This window comes from Orcinus orca, chromosome 9, assembly GCF_937001465.1.
Source record: "Orcinus orca chromosome 9, mOrcOrc1.1, whole genome shotgun sequence".
NCBI classification, from domain to species: Eukaryota; Metazoa; Chordata; class Mammalia; order Artiodactyla; family Delphinidae; genus Orcinus; species Orcinus orca.
Window position 1 is genome coordinate 66,506,529 of NC_064567.1, and position 23,669 is coordinate 66,530,197.

General features: G+C 37.4%; 1 protein-coding gene across 13 annotated transcripts in view; it reads right to left on the bottom strand.

The window, feature by feature from the left end:
- Positions 1–6,379: 6,379 nt before the first annotated feature.
- The window catches only part of ETV1 (ETS variant transcription factor 1), a 96,693-nt gene continuing 79,403 nt past the window's right edge, over positions 6,380–23,669 (bottom strand). For 12 of the 13 annotated variants that reach the window (XM_033400104.2, XM_049714821.1, XM_033400085.2 and 9 more), the window contains 4 exons: positions 23,361–23,429; positions 19,695–19,864; positions 13,969–14,070; positions 6,380–9,116 (listed from right to left, as the gene is read on the bottom strand). In XM_033400104.2, coding sequence (XP_033255995.1) covers positions 8,895–9,116; positions 13,969–14,070; positions 19,695–19,864; positions 23,361–23,429 — 563 coding nt within the window. In that variant the 3' untranslated portion in view covers positions 6,380–8,894. The remainder of the gene's footprint in view (positions 9,117–13,968; positions 14,071–19,694; positions 19,865–23,360; positions 23,430–23,669) is intronic. The other variant, XM_033400108.2, reaches the window with a different exon arrangement.

Genomic DNA, 23,669 nt, shown 5'->3' on the forward strand with positions numbered 1-23,669 from the left:
TATTTTCATATTTCTCCTTGTTTGGGTTTTGGAAAACTGCCTCAGGATTTCTACATGATCACAAATTTTTACGAAAATAACTAAACAGTAAATTCTAGGGAAGAATTATTTTTTCGGTTGATTCTATTTCATAACTTTTTAAAAAGATTTATTTATTTTTGGCTGCATCGGGTCTCAGTTGCGGCGCACGGGCTCTTCATTGTGGTGCGTGGGCTTCTCTCTAGTTGTGGCGTGAGGATTTTCTCTTCTCTAGTTGTGGTGCACAGGCTCCAGGGCACGTGGGCTCTGTAGTTTGCGGCACGTGGACTCTCGTTGAAGTGTGTGAGTTGTGGGATGTGGGCTTAGTTGCATGCAGGGGGTGCAGGTTTGGTCCCTGGTTGGGGAACTTAACATCCCACATGCTGCAAGGTGCAGGCAAAAAAAAAAAAGAAGAAAAAGTGGTACCCTAAAAAAATTAGTATGTTGTTTCTGTTCTCTGGTTTTTAAGACGTAGAAACTTGCTCTGTGCTAGGAGAAAAAAATCTATGAACAAAAAATCTCCCCCAGCATGTGGGATCTTAGTTCCCTGACCAGGGATCGAACCTGCGTCCCTTGCATTGTAAGGCGGCTTCTTTACCACCGGACCACCAGGGAAGTCCTTCATAATTTTCGTGATGGTGAATTTCAAATGTTGGCATATGAAATAATTGAAATGGCAATTTTATGGGTGATTTGTTACACCTGTAAAGCAAGCTCTTCATGAAACAGGCAAAAACCAACAAACCAATTTGGAATGTTATCACATTTGGGCCTGGCATTATATATCTGAGGAAAAAATAAATAATAGACTTCTCTCTTCAGATGTTGTGCTTTCAATAATAAACCAAAATATACTCTATAAGTGAATGATTATAAACAAGTCACCTTGTGATTAAGCACCATATTTCAGGGGACAGATTTTGAAAGGAATATATGAGGTTTGAAAAGTCACAGAAAAATATTCAATTTCTGTTTTAATTTAGCAAGTTCTTAGTGTTTGGTGAGGGGATGGTGGCGTGATGCCCAGTGTATCTTGTTAACCTGATTTCACATTAATTCAGTACTTTTATTAAATCTCACGTTTCTGTTTGGGAATTTTTTCCTAAAAAAAAAGTTACCTGAAATTATCACTGTATTAAAGAGCATAGCTTCAGTATGTTTGTGTCTTTATGATGTGTTAATCCAATCTGTCCATTCAAACTAAAGAAACAAGAGTGCAAAAGATCAGTTCTCTGATGTAGTTTGTTTTAAGGTTCTGGGACGTTTTTATTTGTTAACATAGATGTACATAACTGAGTTATTTTCAAAGCATCCAGTAAGCTCCTTATCTAAATGAACTTTTTTTCCCTGCAATCATTGGGACTTTGTAGAAATAGTGTTTATACATAAAGTTCTTTTTTTCTTTAATAATGCTATTAAACTACAGTATGAAATCAAGGCCAACCCATTAATAAAGGAACTACAAGTAATGTGAATTATTAGAAAGCATAAGGTTGCATTTTTTACATTTCTAATTCTGATATATAACAAAGTATCTCCTATAGTATTTTTTTAATACTTTAAGAATAAAATAATCTAAATGGATTGGAAATACTAGTGGTGATGGTTGCACAACACAGAGAATGTCATTAATGCCACTGAAGCGGACACTTAAAAATGGTTAAAATGGCAAGTTTTATGTTACATATATTTTACTACAACATTTTTAAATAGAAAAAATTTAAAGAATTTAATATTTTTAAATATCAAGTAAAATATTTCTCAAGTATTAAAAGTAGGAGAGCATTGTGCAGTTTAAGATGTAATGTCAGGACTTCCCTGGTGGTCCAGTGGTAAAGAATCTGCCTTCCAGTGCAGGGGGACGCAGGTTCGATCCCTGGTTGGGGAACTAAGATCCCACATGCCGTGGGCCAACTAAGCCCATGCCACAACTACTGAGCTCATGCCTCAGCGACAGCCCACATGCCTGCAAACTACAGAGCCCACACGCCGTGGAGCCAGCACACCACAACTACAGAGAAGCCTGCACGCCGCAACAAAAATCCCGCGTGTGGCAGCTAAGACCCGACACAGCCAAAAAAATAAACAAGAAAATAAATAAATAAAAATTTTTAAAAATGTAATGCCACATGCATTATCTTATTTTCTCCCCATCTTTTTGTGCCATATTTGTTTTCTGTCAATTAAATTCACATTAAATTTTCTATAGGACAAATAGTTTTACTGGCTGTTCAGAAAATTTAAACGTACATAAGATGTCATAGTCCCCTCTAAAACAATGTGATAGTTTTTAAAAATTAAGATTTCTTTGGAAAATCGTTGCTGTGATTTCAGTTCTACTTTAAAAATTCATTTGTTGCTTCTTCTGAATCACATGACTTCAAATCTGCCATGCTCTAAAAGTTTTCTGGGCAATCTATTACTTTCAGAAGTCATGTCTAATAGCATAAGTCATGGGGGCAGTGTTTACGACATTCTGAAGAAGTTGATCTGTCTCTTTGGGGATCATTAAGCTGTATCCTCCAGTGGAAAAACCAAAGTGATACTTCAATCATTTTGATTTCTAAATGCTTAAAGACTCAAAAAAAATTCATGTTATGATATTGCTATTGTTTAAGTAGTACTTGATTTCTTTTTCAGATTTTTCTATAAAGACTAATGAAAGATGTTTAAAGAAATACATTTTAAATAAGACTGTTTCAGCAAAATGTCACTGTTATATAATTTTTTTTTTTAGTAGCTAAGTTTTATTTTCTGCAGTAATAAACATTGAAGCATCCCACTCCTCAAGCTGCAGGGAAACAAAACAAGTGAACCAAGAGATACCAAGGGCCAGTAGAGGCAAAAAATTAAACCCAAATAACAAAGTGGCAATTACTCTACGTTTGAATTCCCTAAGCCTTCCCTAGTAGGGGACACAAGGTTAGGCCACAGCCCCCTTTCCTCCGCCTAGCCTTTGGGGAAGCAGGGGCCCAAAGCGCCGAATATTCCGAATCACCAGGAAGAGCTGATCCAGGAATGAGTTGATGGAAATCCGGAAGAGGACAAGGTCTTCAGCAGACCGTCTAATAGCCAGGGCACTGCCATTCACTGTATATTCCTTATGAATCATGCCTTGGTGGCATTAGGCATCTGGGATCAGAGACCTGCGGGGCATGTCTGCCCCCACCCCCAGGGGGGGTCGGAAAGGCACTGTGTGAACACCAGCAGTCCACTTCCAGGCCCTACAGCCGCGGGTGCTGCATCTCCACCATGTCCTAGGGCACGTGGTGCCAGCTCACCCTTGGGACCAGCGGCAGCTACTTCCATCCCTGCTCCTCTGCCAGGCCCACCCCGGCCTTCCGAGCCCCGGTGACCACCCTCGCCTCCAGGGCTACCTGAAGTTCAAGAGCTTTGCTGACCAACTCCGCCCCCTGCCCCTACAGTGCTGTCCCCCAGGGCCTGCACGGCCGCCGCGTCCCTCTCTGAGCTGAGCAGAGACTTTTATACATTTTTAAGTTTTTTAAAATTTAAGTCAAGAAAGTAGCTAGGTCCAGGTTACAAAAAAAAAAAAAAAAAGCATCGTTTATGAATTTGCCTGTGATCACATGACATTTTGAACACAATGACATTCTGGTTTTGTCTTTAGCCTCAGCTTCTCCTCAAAGCCAATCAGTGATGGAAACACTAACATCTGTCAAGCATGCACCCTGGCTGGCACATGGGAGTCACTGAAATAATTTAGATAGTTCCTTTCCCAAAATTTCTTCCTGACATAGCTGCTGAACAGATTAAGTGAAACCATGTATTGAAAGAGATCAGAACACAGTACTAGAAAAATATTTATCAGGTGTCCTGGGACCTAAATTACCAGAAAAAGAATAACACGTGGGAAGTGACAGGAGGGCAAAACACTACTCAAGTACACTGGTCATAAATTAAATGATTAAAATGATTCAAAGCAAGTCAACATCTTAGATGATATTTATCAGTTTTACATGTGCCACCTCCCAGAGCGATCACAATAGTGCAATATTTTCAGCTTCTGGGCTTTTATTTTAGATTTAAATTTTGAGCATATTTATTTGCTATGATCACATAAACTTCATGGAATGTTTTCTCAAACCGTAAGTATAATTTTAATATATCCAAGTGACTTAAAAATTTCTTCTCCATAGAAACATAATTTTAGGATGGAACTAAATAAGAATATTGGAGTCTATATGCAAAAAGAAAAAGAAAAAAAACAACCCTATCTTACATATGAGTTTACAAACCACAGCTATTCTATGAATACTTTTAATGGAACGTTCTAAAATCGTCAATATTTTTCAGTAAAGGCATCCACTACTCTGATCAAATTCTCCTCTTCTTAAACTACATCTTTCCATAAAATTTTTTTTTAATAAATAAATCTTTCTAAAGAAGTCTCATATATTAAAAAAAGAAGAAAAAAAAAAAGCTAAGTCTTAAAAGTATATACTAGTTGAGTTCTGAGTAAATTGAGCCGAATTCTTCAGTATCATGTCCAACACTGATATCTTATGGAAACTTGGCTTTGATGTAATTCTTCTCACAATTGCTCAATATGTTCATTTGCCTTCAACTTCCTTCTATTATTTTTACCCATCTTTATTTTTTTCTTACAATTCTATTTTTCCCCTTCCCCATATCAAACTGCAACTGGAAAATAGCTCACTCATTTCTTATTTTCAAATTTCAGGTTTTCTCTTTTGAGATACCAAGTAAGAAACATTCAAATGGTCTTCCCCTCTGTAATGTTTTGTCATTATACGCTCTGAAAATGCTACCTGATAGAACATTCATTTTTTTTTTTTTTTTTTCTTTTTTTTTTGCGGTACGCGGGCCTCTCACTGCTGTGGCCTCTCCCGTTGCGGAGCGCAGGTTCAGCGGCCATGGCTCACGGGCCCAGCCGCTCCGCAGCATGTGGGATCTTCCCGGATCGGGGCACGAACCTGCGTCCCCTGCATCGGCAAGCGGACTCTCAACCACTGCGCCACCAGGGAAGCCCAGAACATTCATTTTAGAAGCACCTATGATCTGGCCAAATGCTAAGACATCTGGTAATAGATTTCTTTCCTTGTCATATAAACATAAGTTGACTCATATTTTAAAATTGCTCTTTTGAGTAACAAACATATTCTACATATCATTCTTTCTTAAACAGTAATAACTTGTAGATGTTAAGGCTGTAGAGTAACAACCCATACTAGCATCAAAAGAAATTTATATTAAAAAAATAATCTGACTTGGATAACATAATTAACTATGCTATAACTCTGTAATTGTCACACTATATTTTTCTCTCATTACATAATTTTTACATGTGGGGGAATTAAATAATCTAAAAGCTCTATGTGATTATCAGATGCTTTAATGGAGTAGGTGAAATTTAACATAGAATGCTTTCATTACCTTTTATGCAGAGTAAAGTGAGACCATCTCAATGGTAAACAAAAATGTTCTTCAGTAATTTCTCACCCTAGATCCATCAATAAGAACATTTTTGTCCATAGGTAAGTCAATCAGTATTTTTAATACACAGTATCTTCATCTGTGTGGTAAGCTGAATAAGAGCCACCCCTTTTCCTCCATAACCCCTTACCTGTGTCCTGATCCCTGTGAATGATAGCTTACCTGGCAAAAGGGACGTCAAAGATGTGGTTAAGTTAAAGATCTTGAGATGGGGAGATTATCCTGCGTTATCTGGGTAGACCCTAAATGTAATCACAGATATCCTTGTAAGAGATAGGCCGAGGAAGATTTGACTACAGTAGAGGAAAAAGAGATGTGACCACAGAAGCAGAGATTGGAGTAAGGAAGCCAGGAGCCAGGAGCCAGAAATGACAACAGCTTCTAAAAGTAGAAGTAAGGATGGGCTTCCTCCAGAAGGAACCAGCCCTACAGACACCTTGATTTTATCCCCTTTAGACTCATTTTGGACTTCTGATCTCTAGAACTAAAAGAGGATAAATTTGTGTTGCTTTAAGTTATTAAACTTGTGGTAATTTGTTATAAAATCTACAGGAAACTGATAAAAAATCTATAAAAAGGAGTTTCAATTAAGTGACCCCCAAGAACTTTCTATAATTCGAGAAAACTGCTCTGCACTGTCAGCTGTGTGCATTTTTATTTTTAAGCATTTTTATAGGCATAATTTAAAGAAAATCATCTTTCATTAGTTATTGCAGAGGTGACATTCTTTGTTGTAATTAGTCTGTTGGGTATTAACATCAAAAGGCAGCAAACATGAGGGGAGATAATTCTTTTATTTTCCTTTACCAAGTTGAAGGAAAATGTTATGTTGTTGATTTCTATGTTTGAATAGCCAATTCAATTAGAAATTCAAAACACAAGAATCTTGCAGAAATCAGCTGCCAGATTTATTAATCTACCTGAAAATAAAAATACAACCAAACAAAAAGTAGAATAAGAACAGAACCAAAAAAAAAAAAATTAGATACATTTCCCAAGAGTTTATAATGTAATGTCTTGAACCCTTCTGTATGAGAAATATACTTAATGTTGGCCAATTACTTACTTCATTCAGTGAGTTAGTACCATAAACAGCAAAATATATAATTTGTCCTTAAATATTATATAATCAATACCAATTCTTCCTTGATTCCTTAAAATAACTCATAGCCCAATTTTCTCACTGTCAAACTAGAAGTTTTAAAAGAATAAAAGAAAAAGAGAAAAAAAGAATACTCAATATAATTTTCACTTAGATCATATTTTAAGGACCCACTTTCAATTTCTCCTTCAATTTCTCCAAATGTGTCAATTCTCTTTCCAGTAAAACTTTAGCTGAATATTTTAAAATCTGTTTTTATTCTACATGCTGTAAATGGCCACATGAGCAAAGTGGGGGGGAAAAGTTCTGATTTTTAAGGCATATTTATTAGCCCATAATGGGCCTAATGCTATATAATGTAAATGTAGAACAAGCCTTGAAATCACAGGTTACATAGATGTGTTGAAATTAGAATTTTTTTCGTAGGATTAAATGTGAGTAGTATTGATTATGGTATGTGGGTTTCCCAATAACTGTTCAATTTAAAGACATGAGTTGTGATCCATGTCATGTTGGAAAATGGGTAGCCAGGAGATCATCTTTCAACAATTTTTCCTGTGTTCATCATGAAAAGCTTTTATAAGTCGATTTTGGCTTTGTGTTTAGGACTTTTTTAAAATTTTGCTACTGACTCTTTAAAAATTTTTGTTCCTCTGGGATATTGATGGAGTGAACAAAATTCGTGTTTCTTGCTTGAATCATTTTAGCAAGCTCTTCAGAGATACTGTAACACCATTTACTTATGGTTTTGTTATACCCTGCTTTCAGTGTTTTCTCCAAGTGCAAAACAAAACCAAAACAAAAACCTTTGAAACTTTAAATCTTTAAATCTTCTTTCAAACAATCCAATCACATTTACACGAGTGTCCAAAACAAGACGATGGATAGTACCAGCGCCAGCACTATGTCATACAGCAACTTCCTCATATTCTTTGACAGTTTGTAAATAATTTTCCATTTCACCAAAAGTTACAAAATTTTCCACAGTTTCCCTTAGCAAGCTGAAGCTTACTCTTCATTTTGTCAATGTGCATAAAAGCTGCTTATAGCATAGCATGGCATAAGCTATTTTTTAAGCAATAAATGGTTCGAGTCATCTATTTTGTCCTGAAATGCTATCTGTAGTTAACTGCATTGCTTATAAATGGTCATAGTAAATTCAGCATGAAAGAGAATATTACAGAAAAGACAGCAGCAGAAGCATTAGCATTATCTAATATTTATATATGTTTCAACATAACAGCAGTAAAAGGTTTAAATGCATATCAATGGGTACCATGTCTAAAAATTACTATAGTACCTATTTAGTGTATTGGATATTTTTCTTAAGGAGTGCTTGCTGTATCTAGAACAGCATATTATGTGATTTAGTACAGTTAATTCTTATTGATTAAATAATGTTTTTATGTACTGAAGGAAGCGAAAGGAGACATATTTTTTGCTTCATTGTGATCCCAGATTTACCATTTAAATGAAGATCTCAAAGGACCATGAAAAATATCATTATTTAACTGAAATGAGCTTCAAAATACTTTAACAACAGTATGATTTGTATCTAAAGAGCAAGGTGGCACCAGATACGTATACTGCTACTGGCCTGTGACTCAGTTTGGAGCCAGAGTCCAAAATTGTGCCCCTCATTTACAGTCATGGTGATTACTCAACTTCAGAGAGAATTACCCATTTTATGGTTATCCTCTAAGAGTCATATATAAAGCAAAACGAAACAAAAAGCAGCAAATGCAATCTCTAGATACCTTTTTACAAGAGGTGCAAAAACAGTCATTTCTAACAATTAAACTGCCTTTTACAGTAGTTTTTTTTTGTACACCTTGCAGAGACTCAGAAATGATAGGGGAAAATGCCCAAGGCAAATAGTCTCCAAGTGGATATTTACACAATGTGAATTAACTGTGTACTATAGACACCCAGAGGAAATGAACATTTTCTAGGTTGTTATGAAATCAAATCAACATGATAGAGCTTCATCATACTTAAAACCTGTAGGACCCCATCCCAAGCCTAAGTAAAAAGTAATCCCCCAATCCCCCCCTCCCATTCACCCATTACCTTCCTGTTACACAGAATAAATGTTTAGATTACTCCCACCCACCCTCAAATAAAGTGCACAGTCCATGGCAGACCATAGAATAATGCAACAGGAAAAGCCCCTTTTTGTGTATTATTATTTAAAAATAAAATACAAACAAAAATCAGACAAAGATTGAAGAGAATTCAGAGATTCTCTGCATCTCGCAAAAGAGGAGAGGCGCGAGGAGGCCCTTGACTGTCACTTGTGTTAATACACGTAGCCTTCGTTATAGGGGTGAGGGTTGCAGCAGCCCCCTTCTGGCATATAGGCCATGCTCTCGTCAAAGTGGGACAGAGGCACCGTGTCCTCTTCGTTGATATGACGCTCCATGTCTGTCTTCAGCAGTGGGCGCTGATTATCTGGAAAGGCCATGGAGAAGAGGGCTTCTGGATCACATACAAACTTGTAGACGTATCTCTCTCCAGCCACCTAAGGGAAACACGGAAGAGAAATCCCATCCTTATGTGCAGTGCCGGATGGTAACTGGACTTAGTGTGGTGAGCATTTCGCAAGAGATACAAATATCCAATCGCTGCGTTGTACACCTGAAACTAATGTGAGGTTGTTATGTCAACTACATCTCAGCTTAAAAAAACCCAACAACTCATCTTCACCATCCCAGATTGGAAGGGCAGAGAAAGAAATAAACAAAAACATGATTTAATACTCCAGAAAGGATGAATAACAAAAGAAGAAGCAATGAACTATTAACAGATAGAAAAAAAAAATCCTCACTTTGTGTGATAAACTACGGTTCAATCGAGGGAAATGCAAAATGTTGACCTTGAGTAATAATTACATTCATTCCAGATATAGCTAGAAAGCTTAGCAGTTTGCTTGTTTTCATGTAAGTGTAAACTTACATTGCTATTTGGGGGGAAAAAAATCAATGATTTCATGCAGGCATCTTCACATTACAATGTTTTCCCCTCTGTTTGAAAAGGTAATATCTATAGTACTTATAAAATAAACAGGCCTTTAAAGTGTAGTGTCTCCCTCTTAACATTATATTTCTGAAACTGTAGAAAAACTAAACTTCCAAATCTTGGAAGAAAAATGTATTGTGTTCCTAATAAGACTAGACTAGTGATTCACTGATTCGCAGGGTGAACTGTTCTTTTTTTTTTTTTTTTTTTTTTGCACTGTATATTCTCACCCGAAGAAAAAGATACATAGTCTTATTTAAACGAAAGATGGATCGAGATGTACCCAGCATTATCCTGGGTACATCACTTTTAAAAGTGAAAGCAAGATGCCTTAGACAGAAGGTAAGGATGTATATAAAGTGTCAAATTGAAGTAAGACGGTGTAAAAAAGTGAAAGGAATTTAAAATACACGATGCATAGGGAGGAAATGAAAAAAAGGAATGTGACAGCTGCCTGAAATAAAGGAGAAGTGGCGTAATTTGTAGGAAATAACATGTCCCAAACTTAAATTTTGAAGAGTAATGCTTCTCTAGGAAATTATAAACAATTGAGTGGAACAAATACAGCCCTGCCCCCGCTGCCATTAATAGACAATGCTGAGCTTCTCAAAAACCCACGGGGGGGTTGGGCAGGGCGGGAGTGGATGAATACAGTTCTTTGTATTAAGTTTGGCAGTAACTTTTTGTGTGTATGTAGAGTTCAGTAATTTTAGAAAGGTGCAAATTACTCAACTCCTCTGCTACTTGCTGTGTGACGTGGGGGTATGGTGAGTTCATAGTTTATAAACTATCTGTGCATGTTTGGGAAGAAAAAAAAAATTACCAAAGAGCACTGCTGTTCTGGACTCAGATTTAGAATGTTTTCTGCCCTGGATTTTTTTTACCCTGTAAGAGGAATCAATTTAGAGAATTCAAATACTCTGAATATCCTTAGGCTTGAAAACAGCCAAGACTTAGTTTTTATGAATTTGGACATGTTTCTTAAACTGCCCCCAGTTCCCCTCTTTTTTTGTGAAATGGAGTCAGGAATGGCTTCTTGGAAAGCCTGTTGCAAGACTAAGATGGAAGTCTCTAGCACAGGGCATGGCAAACAGAGGAGTCTGGCATAAATTTATTCACTTTAGTCCTTTATAAAAAGGAAATAAAGTTCATAAAGGTGAAATGGTGGAACTGCCATAAAAGTAAAAATAGACCATATCAGAAACAAAGCTTAACTATACTAAATCCTTGTTTCCCATGTTTCTTTGTTCAAAGCACTTTGAGAATAAAAATAAAATAAATGGCCTGCATACCTCAGAGCATTTAATAACCTGCTTTGTTTTGTCTGCAGCCGCTGAGAAGGAGGCATTTGCTTTAGGACACTGGAAGTTTTTTTGTACAACCTGTTGCTATTGGTTATAATTAGAAATGATTCAATAAATCACTGTGGGGAATTAAAATGTATAATATGCCATCAAGATTATAAAACCTCTTAAGGACTCTGCCTTGACTCACTGTTCTATTTTCCTTACAGTAAACATATTTAGGGCTACTACCATAATTACTGGACTATGTTAAATGCCACAAAGTTTAGAACAAGGGCTGATAACCAACCAAGGGACAGAACGTCTTCTGTTATTCAGTTATAATATGGAAAATGCTATACATTCAGTATACACAAACTGCAATGCTTAGATAGATAAAACATGAATTTTGAAAGACTAGCTATTTAAATTATGTGTTAACTTTTAAAATTTCAGAAGTGATACAGGGATATTGGAAGAAAATTTTAAATTACAGATTAAGCCAAAAGAAATAATAATCTGATTATATCAACCAGAAATAACCAATGCTTAAATGTTTGTATATACTTTTCCCATCATTTCTAAATTTTGAAATTCATACATGTACTGTCTATAAGGTATAATGATCATTACTTCATTTCTTATTTCTTTCATAACTACTAAAATAATCAGGGTTTCTTTGATGTTTAGATCCACTTGGGTTTTATTTTATCCTCTAATCTTTCCGTTTTATTTTCTTTTACATACACCACATACACACAGAGTTTTAAGTTCATGAACAAGCGTGGTCAGATAAACACTTTCCCCATACATTAAAATATATAATTCTACATCAGAGTTTTCTTTTTTTAAAGGACTGCATCATTTTCCTCTGAATGACTATACTAGAACTTACTTAACCATTATGTTAACAGGTAAAGATAAGATGGCAGGACATTCTAAAAAGAGTGAAGCAATGAGAGTGTCACAGGTGTGTCAGAGAGTGGCAAGTAGAACGGCTCAACACGTGGAAGGAAGAATAAGTATATGTACGTCTGTAAAAATTGTCCAAAGTCTTGATTGTTGTGCTAGTTATAAGCAGACTTCAACTTTTGCATTTTCCACCTTTAAACGACCTGGTTTTCCTTATATCATATGCAATACCCCAAAAGGCCTGTGATGTACAACATTTTGCTCTCCTATATTAGCTGACAAATAAATAGTTGCTAATAGTTTCCTTTGGCAATTACAGCCTAATAGAAAAAACGTGAGGAGCCACAACATTTTTCTTTGTTTTTTCAACATCTATGCTGTCATTTGACTATTTGATAGCATCTTGCCTTATTAATTTATTAAAGTAAGAGGTAAATAAATAGGATATGTGATAACTGTATAAATAGGAACATGGAAGTGGTGGTATCAGTAATAAGCATAAGTTTGAACACCTTTGAGAATATTTAAGACCAGACATGTCATCCTGAAGATACCCCCTCAAATACTGTGTCTAAAACCTGAGGTATGATTAGACATTTTACGATACTTTTTAGCTCTCTGTGACTGCTCCATTTAGTAAGGGACTTACTGGTCAAGACACACAAGCTAGATATGCCTTGGATTCAGGGTGTGAGATGCGTTCACAGCTACCATTTGTTGAAGGCTTTTGCGCCAGGTACAATGCAAGTGTCTCAAGCACATAATTTCATTTAATAATCACAGCAGCTTCACGAGGTAAGAATACCACTGCTTAGTAGCAGAAGAATCTGTTCAAAAAAGGTGATCTAATGAGAAGGTAGCATGCAAACCAAAGTCATGACTGCCTTTTGTGTAACACTGCCCAGGGGACCTGCAGAGCACCTACTGGTGCCAGCCCACTTGATGTGCCCAATTAGGAAGATGGTGATGAAAACGAAAAGAATGGGATGTATGTGAAAGGGGTTGGCTGCAAATGGGAGTGGTGGATGAGAGGAAGGGAGGAATTAAAAAAGACTCCAGGGTTGAGATGGAGAAGACAGAGCAGATAGTAACTGGTTTTACATTTTGAACGTGAGATTCAGGGAAATAGGAAGCAATTAAGAATCTAACTCAGCCTTATCTTTTAAGGATCTTCCAAGTTCTAACTTCCAGGCTGGCCAGCTCCAGAGCACAGATTCCCTTTGGTCTAGAAAACTCAGTGATGCTGTTTCCCTGTCTTCTAGTAAGTTTCATGGATCAACTGGTCTAGTTTTTCTTGGCAGAACCATGGTGACATAAAACTATGCCACAATCTGTGATATACGTCTGTGTCCCCCCAAATGAACAAAGGATGCATAATAAAACTATAATGTAATATTCACGATGAATAAATCCTAAACGTTGTTCACAGTCAAGACTATTAGATCGAATATGCATGCAAGGCTGAAGGATGTAACAATAACAAATACCCAAATGTTTTATCTTTATTTATTCATTTATTCATTACCTTCTTCAAAAATTTTATATTCTGTTCTAGGTGTAATTCATTTGTTTTATCTCACACCTTTTAAAAAAGCTACCTGGAAATATTAAGAGACACTCATTTGAAATAAAATAAATTTAACTTCATTATACCAATGAAATAAGATCAAATACTTATTTTTAATCAACGGTTTAAGATGTTAAGCTGTCAAGTAATGAAATCAGCCAAGAAAAAATGTTTTTCAGAATGAGAACAAGCAACGTTCTGAATGTTTTAAGAACCAGAACAAGAGGGAAAAGGTAACAATTCAGTTAGTATTCAAAATTATATACTTGTGGAGAATGTAGCAAAATATCAATGACTTCTGGGGATATATGCTTGCCATATTAGTACGAAAACAACATTTTTTCTACCAAACACAGGAAAGTGGGGACTTCCAGAAAGTCTACTACTTTGTATATGATATTATTACACATTTGTCTATAATGCCCATGCATTTATAAACAGAAAGGCTTGTAATAGCAAAACAAACAGCTAAGCATATGTTAAAGTGGGCGAAAACCTTGCTCCAGCAGTGTAATGATATGTGGCTTTAAAGTATGACATGCAGATGAATGTGCAACATTTCAATGAATTTTAATGCTGTATTAGCTGCTCACCTTTTGCATGATTCCTTTCTCATAATAATAGCGGAGTGAACGGCTAAGTTTATCATAGTTCATAGCTGGCCTGTTTTTCTGAATGCCCCAACGCCGGGCCACCTGCCACCAAAACAGAATTACAATGTAGTGTTAAGTATAAACTTATCAACATATCTCATAAAAATTAGTTAATTCATTAATTACTTCCAAACGCTCTAAAACACATCCAAATCAAAAACATAAGTAAAGACACAAAAGCTATCATGATCTGCATATCCTGCGTCCTGGTTTGCTTTTTAAACCAGGCCTTCAGTGATCACCCTGGAGCCGAGGCATGCTTCGCACTCTGAGGTTCCCTGTTTTTCCTTCTTATTTTTTCTTTTCAGATAAAATCTATAGATCAAGAGTGGCTTCGTGATCTCTTTGTAAAGGTGTTTTTGAGGCTATGATAAACCAAAGGAAAATAGATATCCTGCATGACGTTGAATAAAAGAGTGAACAAGTGGCACAGTGTGTACAGCAGAGGAAACAGTATACCAATCAGTAAGCTGAACTGCAAATAATTTTTATTGCCTGAAGCAGCATCAGGATAAAATTGTAGCCAATACTACACTGGGGAATTAAGCGTTCATTTAAAGAACAGTAATCAGATGCTAAAAATAAGAAGGTCACCGTGTATATGAGTCCACAGACAAAAATCTCTAAAGCACAATATCCACTTTTGTTGTTCAGTGAACAATCTCCGAGCTTCAACAGAGCTTCAGCAAAACCTCCTTCCTCAACATATCTGTATCCCCTACCTCACCACTACCCTGGCTACATGCAGAACAGGGTGGCCTGCTTCTATGACCCCAGCTAAAGTCACCTTCGCATTAATTTCCACTCTTGCTTCATCTGAGCAGAAATTGCAGCTGCCATGCATACCTAGGTAACCCTGAGACACCATTTTTAAATAGGGTTAGAGTTTTCCTTCATGTTCACAGAATTCCAAGTTGTTGCTACGTGTAATATACTAAAACAGAATGCTTTGCAAAGAGATCATTCTGTCTCTCTCTACTTCATTAGCAATAACCTTTCTCCAGAGTTTTTTTTTTTCTCTTTTAAAAACACTGATCCTTGCTATTTTCTCTCTCACTAATTTCTACTTCCTGAATGAAGATACAATGTAATTTGGTCACATATATCAGTATAATTTTTTAAGAGCAGAGAGATGTAATGTCACAGGGACGTGACTATATATCAAAACAGAGTCACTGTGACAGGTACATCTTAAAGTTCCAAAGACAAACTTCGTTTTAATGTAAATGTTCTAAGCAATAGCAAAATGGGCTGATGGCAATAAGAAGTGAAAGCAATAATTTCTAAATAAAATGTCTTTTAAAAAGCTAACAATGGACGTCAGTGAATCTTTAATGGACATGACAACTGAACAGCCTGCGAACCTGGAGCGGATGTGAAAATAAATTATTAGTATCTCCTGAAATTGAACAACAATTTCTGAACACTTATGCATTTGTAAATGATACTTTTCTAGAGGCTCACCAGGAGGCACCTAGAAAGTAAAATACGTGCAACAAACTTCAAGACAACACAGTGGAAGTCTTTGGGGAGAGAAAGATGTTTTTTTAATACCATAAGCAGAGTTTGACTTTTATGATGCCAGTTAATTCTCAGCACCATGGGTATCAGTAGACATTTTAAAACAATCAAATTTATTCTTCTTTTTTCTTGCGGTATGCGCACCTCTCACTGTTGTGGCCTCTCCCGTTGCAGAGCACAGGCTCTGGACGTGCAGGCTCCGCGGCCATGGCTCAGGGGCCCAGCCGCTCCGCGGCATGTGGGATCCTCCCAGACCGGGACATGAACCCGTGTCCCCTGCATCGGCAGGCGGACTCCCAACCACTGCGCCAACAGGGAAGCCCCCAAATTTATTCTTAGAGCTGTTTCAATATCACATTCATTATAAAGTTGAGGGAAATGGATACTCATATGCCTGAGAGATGCAGACAAGTTGTGCAAGATGAAGGAATAAGATACAGAAATCTGTTGTACAGCACTGTTCCTATAGTTAATGATACTGGATTGAACACATAAAAATTTGATAAGAAGATAGATCCCATGTTGTGTTCCTATCATGATAAAAATTTTTTAAAAGATTGCAACTTAAAATGAACAGATAACGTAAATAATTTCCAGGATAGGTTAGACCATCCAACAACTAAGAAAGTCCACTCAGCCCTCACATATGACCCCATCAATCACCACTATATCTGGCGCCACTAAAAGCCAAGGTACCAAATGTAAAACAGATAGCTAGTGGGAAGCAGCTGCATAGCACAGGGAGATCAGCTCGGTGCTTTGTGACCACCTAGAGGGGTGGGATAGGGAGGGTGGGAGGGAGACGCAAGAGGGAGGAGATATGGGGATACATGTATACATATAGCAGATTCACTTTGTCATACAGCAGAAACTGACACACCATTGTAAAACAATTATACTACAATAAAGATGTTAAAAAAAAAAGCCAAGGTACCATTTTCAACATGGAGTGGGTACGATGATGGCAATACTTCCAGTAAATTCCTTTTAATACTCTTTCAAAAGAAAACTTTGGATGTTAATGAGGAGAGTGAAAAGATCTCTATAGCACTCTAGCATTTATCCTTATCACCAAATGAATTAAACAGGAAAATGCAATCGTTCAATTATTATTCAATTTATTTTTAAAATCACGCTTGAATATGCAACAGTAAACCTAGAAATCACAATCAGGCCCTGGCTATCAGACTTCTCGATAACTCTTCCAGCTCAACAAGCTTGCATATTAGCAGAAGACTTCTACTCTGCCTCCTACAGATGCTTCACTATGTCAATAACTGTTCCCTGGAACAATTCCCCAGAACCCATGATTAATTAAAAAATAACATCTCGTTATCTCAAATATCTCAAAAAGAGATGTTAAAGATTATGTGCTTGCTAAAAGTTATCCAAACACACTGAGCAGATAGTCAGCCACAAGACTGCAGTCTCACTCAGTATCTTCGAAACTGCAAGAGGAAATACAAAAAGCGGAACTCATGAGTAATTCCAACAAGGATGGCTTCAGAGCCACCTTTCATGAGCTGTGCTGTCACAGACCCTCAATTAACTGCTGTGTAGTTGAAAGAAGAGGGTGACCGTGGGCCACAGAGACGAAAGAAATTTCGCAAACATTTTCCAAAGAAGAAATTTAAACATAAGCAGCACAGTCATTGCCTGATGGAAGCAATTGTAGCAGTGAGCAATGCAGCAATCAGAAATGGAATGTTTCATTTTGAACAAAGGGCCTTAGGAGACACTGAGCGCTTATTGCACAATTGCCAGGGAGTTAGGCTGACTCTGAATTCCCCTGTCCTTTTTTACTTTCTGAGTCTGATACAGAAAAGGTGTCTAAATGTTGGTTTGTTGTATGGAACAGAAATAATTGTATTCCTTCCCGGGATTTAAAAAAAAAAAAATCACAGAAATTCACAATTTGATGTAACTTAATGGTCCCCTGGTCAAGTCTCCTATTCTACTTGTTCAAACATGATCAGCTTAAAAATCAACAATTGCTATATAAAGAACTTAATGACGTGTGCCTAAGTATTTTTACACTTCTGAGTGGATCAATAATCACAGACATAATTCAGTCATTTCCCCCATCTTAACAGATAGATGGCAAAAATAAAAATTCTGTTTCTGCTCACTTATTTTAACCACAGATGGACGGAAGTAATTGATATAAATCCCTGTTGAATGTCCTCAGTTCTAGCATGAAGCAACTCTTGCAGAGATTATTAACATCTTTCACGAGGTGAAGAGCACACATTCCCATCATGTTAAAGGGCTTTCAAATTACTTTACGTTAAGTGTTTCTAGTCTCAATTTTTAGTGCTTCACATTTTTGCGGTTCTTTCACTTATATCATTTAAGTACACCTACATAAAAAATGAATTTCTTTTGACAGCCAAATTAAGTTTTAGATGCGGTACAAAATTCAAACACCCAAACATTTAGCCTATACTCAATTGAATTTCTGATTTAACTTGAGCCCTCAAATGCTACCAGGGTATTGATGTAACCCGGAGTACACTTAATTGTACTAACCATCTCCTCTGATTTCATACTTTATTTAATACATATTCGAATCGGATAATCTCTTAAATCTTAATAAGTAATGTCACCTTATCTTCTGGAAATCAAATTAGGACACGTTATCTGATTATGATTAAATACATGGTCTCATAGAGCAGAAAATGCAAGATGTATAGGCCCATTAGCCTAGTCTAGGTTGTAGATGTCTAGTCTACGTGAAACTAATCACTTTGAGTTAAAAAATAGCTGGATATCTCTCTCTGAATTTTTCGACTTTTCTGAGGTGTTTAGATCCTATAGCCAATATGATCAGTCATAGGCATGTTAGCTAAAAGTCTTCCATTGCTTTCTCAGCTAACGTAAACTGAAGTCAATTTTAACAGCAGCAGAAAAAGCATCTTTAATAAGACACAAACATTTCATATAAAAGTCACCTTTCTTTTGAGATCCAAAATGCTATTCGGTAGGTTATGTTGTAATAATAATAGTAGGCTTGGGACTTCCCCGGTGGTCCAGTGGTAAGGAATCTGCCTGCCAATGAAGGGGACACGGGTTTGATCCCTGGTTGGGGAACTAAGATCCCACATGCCGTGGGGCAACTAAGCCCGTGTGCCACAACTATTGAGCTCACGCACCTCAACGAGAAAGAGAAATCCTGCCTGCCACAACTAGAGAGAAACCCGAGCACGGCAACGAAGAGACCGCCCCGTAATGAAAAGATCCTGCATGACTCAAAAAGATCCCATGGGCCGCAACCAAAAAAAGAAAAAAAAAAAAAAAAAAAAAAATAGTAGGCTTAAGCCTAAAGTTAGTCCTGGGCAGAATAAAAATTGAACTGAGAGGTTTTTCAGGAAAACACTCCATTGGTATGTGCATGGGGGAGGGTTGGAGGAAGTAAGACAGCTGAACAGAATGAAAGGTGTTCCATTTACTGTGTTCTCTCTACCCAGAGTCTTCTTAGGTATGGTGACATTTTAAACTTTATTCCTACCTTCCAAAGGAGCGTACACAGCCCAGCTGATTCAAAACAGATGTCACCAATAATCAAAGGGAAACAATGGTTGTACAGGTCTGTGTCTCCTAAGAAACACTTAAGGAGTAAGAATTTCCCACTGTGGCCCTTGTGTGCCTTTACTGCCCACAGCTACGTCTCCCCTACACCCTCTTACACATGACTTTGTTCTCTAAATGTTCCTCTCTAACCCTCTTGACAAAAATCAAGACTGTCCAAATAATAACTGCTAATTCTCAAGAACAATTCCTCCATACCCAAAACTAGTTGAACTTTGATAGACATCTCTCTTCCTCAAAGACCATCAAACGTGCCCAACTTAGATGCACCTTTAGAGACTTCCCAAGCCCTGCTCTCTTGAATAAAGGATTATGCTAACAATCCGGCTGATTTCCTTCAATTCCTGTAGGATGGTATGCAACTGGAAAAAGCCTGCAACATATTCATGTCTTATTTTAAATACATTCCTGCTTTTTTTTTTTTTGGCCCCTTTTAATTCACAATGTTTCCCTATAGTTTTAAAATTAAAAAATACTTCTTTGGCATATTAATCAAGTCTATGTTTCCTTATATTAGCACATATCTGATCTTCCTAAGTAGAATCTACTAAACTCACCTCTTCAGGCTCAATCAATTTAAATTCCATGCCTCTCCCAGTCCAGGCAATGAAATGGGAATTGGAAGGGTCGTCCAGAAGTGCTACCAAAAACTGCCAGAGCTGAAGTGATCCCCGCCGCTGGTACGTGGGTCCTTCCCGATACATTCCTGGCTCTTGCTTTATATCTCCTAAATTAAAAACATTTTAAGTTTCTATGATTAGCCATGATGTTTACATAAAATTTATATTAAACCAATCACTAAAATGGTTACACCACAACCAATTTAAGGGTGTCTATGAAATATACTGTTACCATTAAATAGGGATTTAAAATAGGTAAAAGGGTGAATATAACCCAGGAATCTACAAATTTACACACAACTGTATATATAAAGGTCTATAAATACACAAAGGCCAGAATAAATCCATGGAGGTCAGTTACTTATAAAAATGCTGTATAACGTTTTTTTCTTTAGATACTACTTTAAAAACTGTAGTATCCGATCATACTTCTTGCCTTCATTGTTAATGCTATTACTTACTGCTCTAAGTAACAATGCAGAGGGAGTAATCAATTTTAAGCTCTGTGCATTTTATTTGCGCAAATTAAATTCTGCAATTTGTAAATACCTCATTGACCTGCACATGACAAACTAGTGAAAATTTTAATGCAAATACTTCAAAGCAAAGTTAATAGCATCTCAGACTCTGTGAGTTAAGTAAAAACTAGGACAATGTCATGGGTAATTCAGGGCATACTGGGTTACCGGTATACCATCTTTCTTCCACACCTTCACTGGCACTCTGCTTTCTCAACTGGCAGCAAATGAAAATTCTCTCATTTTTCCTTGTCTCTTGTTTGTATTGCACTTATTTGAGTTTAGCTTGCTATTCTTTTTCTAAAAGTCCAATTTTATAATGTTTATACACACACAAAAAAGAATACACCAGAGTTTTCTGTTATCTATATTTTTAAACAAGAAAGGTTTGTTTGTGCTACATTTATTTGTTATTCATACAAAGTGTAAAAAACTCTATTAAATAGATTACATCAGCAAAGGTGTTAGTTTCCAATTCTTTGGAATATCTGGCCAGATATTTTGATTTTACCAAAAAACAAACAAACCAAAAAAAAAAACCACAACTCAGTTTCATGACTACTGATTATTTACTTCTATCTCCAGCAAATTGTCTCAAAAATATGTGGAATTAGTCACATTGCGGATTGAATGTCTAGGGCCCTACAAGCATATCACTATTAATGCATGAATATCTCTCCTGCACTAAAGAAACAATTCAGACAGAATATATTCAAGCTGATCTTCTGACATTAAGTGTGAATTATAAACCAGACCAAATCACGAGCTTTTTAAAAATTTCCTTTGGTCAAGAGACAGAAATACACCTCTTAAAATAATTACAGAAAGAACACTTAAAAAACTTAAACCAGGGCTTCCCTGGTGGCACAGTGGTTGAGAGTCCGCCTGCCGATGCAGGGGACACGGGTTCATCCCCGGTCCGGGAGGATCCCACATGCCGCGGAGCGGCTGGGCCCGTGAGCCATGGCCGCTGAGCCTGCACGTCCGGAGCCTGTGCCTGTGCTCCGCGACGGGAGAGGCCACAACAGTGAGAGGCCCGCGTACCGCAAAAGAAAAACCTAAACCAAAATAAAATTATTCACTCAACAGCTGCTAAAAATCATTATGTTGTTTTGGTCTAAGCTATAAAATATAGAAGTGTCTCTTCATACTGATTTCAATGACAGGTTTATTTATCTCCGTTTTTCCTTCTGAGATTTAGAAATTTTCATGGGGGTAACTGAGCAATTATGCAGACAGAGTGAAACACTGTCAGATTCAGATTTTCTAACCTTTAGATTGCTTCTGCCTATAAATGTGACTGACCATACTGGCCTTGTACAATGAAAAAATAACCCTTTGTTCTTCTTTCTTCTTGGTCTCTATTCCTTATAAAATGTAAGTCCAATACTATCTTCCCAAAAATATTTTCTTAGTATAAAATTGAGGAGTATTTCAAAGCCAAAGGGAAAATATAATCAAGACAGTTAGCTTCCCCAAACATGTAAGTGACTTAGACTTTGCCCTGTTAGATTATATCATAATCCTGTCTACAGTTTTGAGCTATTTTCCTTCCTTACGTGCCCATACTAATTATCGCAATTTCTTAAAATGTTAAGCTCACTAAGCATGAAATAAACTGATGAAGGTCATGCCAAAAAGTAGACTTTATGCTTTATCTCAAGAGAAAAAGCTGGACTTTAAGGATGTTGATGCTCTGCGAATGATGCCAAAGAAAATAACACAGATCACACCTCTGAAACTCAAAGGTTAAAAGTAACATCTATTATAGAGTAAGGCTGAAAAAGTGATCCCTATTGGAGTTTAACCCTGTGACCTTGGCATGCATTTAGCGATGTAAAGGGAGGCTAAGGAAACAGATCTTCCCAAGACTTATATCACCCCTTCTGAAATGTCTACGTGTAGCGAAAGCCTGGGGAACACAGTAGACTTCAAGCAACTAATTAGAGACTGCGAAGCAATCTGCACATACACTTTGCTGTTTAAATAATGACAATTAAAAACTCCTGAGAGCTACCAGGCCATTACAGCCATGATCCCTAAAGTTTGTGCAATCAGCTAATCAGAGGGCCCCTGCTTGTTTCCTGTTAAACAATCAAAGCAGGAAATATGGAGACGGCTCTGAAGAACCACTAAGTCAATCAACTGTTCACTTTTTACCCAAGCCTCTGTGTAGATGCTGACTGCTGCCACCTTTGTCAAGAAAAGAAGATTCTAACTTGACACCCCTTTCTAACGTGTGTGTGTGGGGTGATATTTTCATTTTCATTGCCACAGCAAGTGATATTAAAAGAGTGATGCAGGGCTTCCCTGGTGGCGCAGTGGTTGAGAGTCCATCTGCCGATGCAGGGGACACGGGTTCGTGCCCCGGTCCGGGAAGATCCCACATGCCGCAGAGCGGCTGGGCCCGTGAGCCATGGCCGCTGAGCCTGCGCGTCCAGAGCCTGTGCTCCGCAACGGGAGAGGCCACAACAGTGAGAGGCCCGCGTACGGTTTAAAAAAAAAAAAAAAAAAAAAAGAGTGATGCTTTCCTAACTCCATCTGAAGCAATTACAAAGTAATGTCACATTAGTAATGAACATCTTCCCAGGGGAAAAACAAAAAAGGAGGACTCACAATCACTAACTAAATGGGCAGCTGTATTGTTCCTGTGTTCCATAATGCATGCTTTCGTGAACAATAAAAGGCAAGAGCCTGCATTAGTCATCCATGCATCCACAGTAGCACGCTTTCTCCTCTGCTTTGTTAATTACGGGATCAGCTCTCAGTAAATCTCGAGCAACAAGCTGCATGTCCTCAGCCGGGCAATGGAAAGGGCCCCCTTATTCTACATAAAGCCCAGCAAGAATGACACTCTGTCTAACTCTAAAAATGGGATCTCTCATAGGACAAAAGAAAAAAGCTTCTTAATGGGCAAAGGAAAGGGAATTTATAAGAGGCAAAGTTTAGCGAGACTTGAGTGCATCGTAAGTGACGGGCATAAAGATCGTTAAGTAGCGATGTTGACTGCTTTCAGGAGAGGCGAAGGTGATCTCTCCTCGCCCTCTTACAGAAATCAAAACTTGATACACAATGAAAAACCTACCATCGAATTTCTCTGGGACAACACAGGTGTCATCATAAAACTGCCTGGGGCCCTTTTCAAACATGCAGCCTGTGGGGGGAAATGAAATACATTTACTCATGACAGAAATACCACTCACAAATAAATCAAAATATAACCATTAACGCAAAAACGGAGGTAGAAAAGGACTCTTCTACTTTTCCACTCCGTGACCTTGGACACATTATTTAACCCCTGTGCCTCAGTCTCCTCATCTATAAAATGGGAATGATAACAAAGCATCTACCTTATAGGGTTGTTGTGAGGATTACATGATTTAATATATGCAAC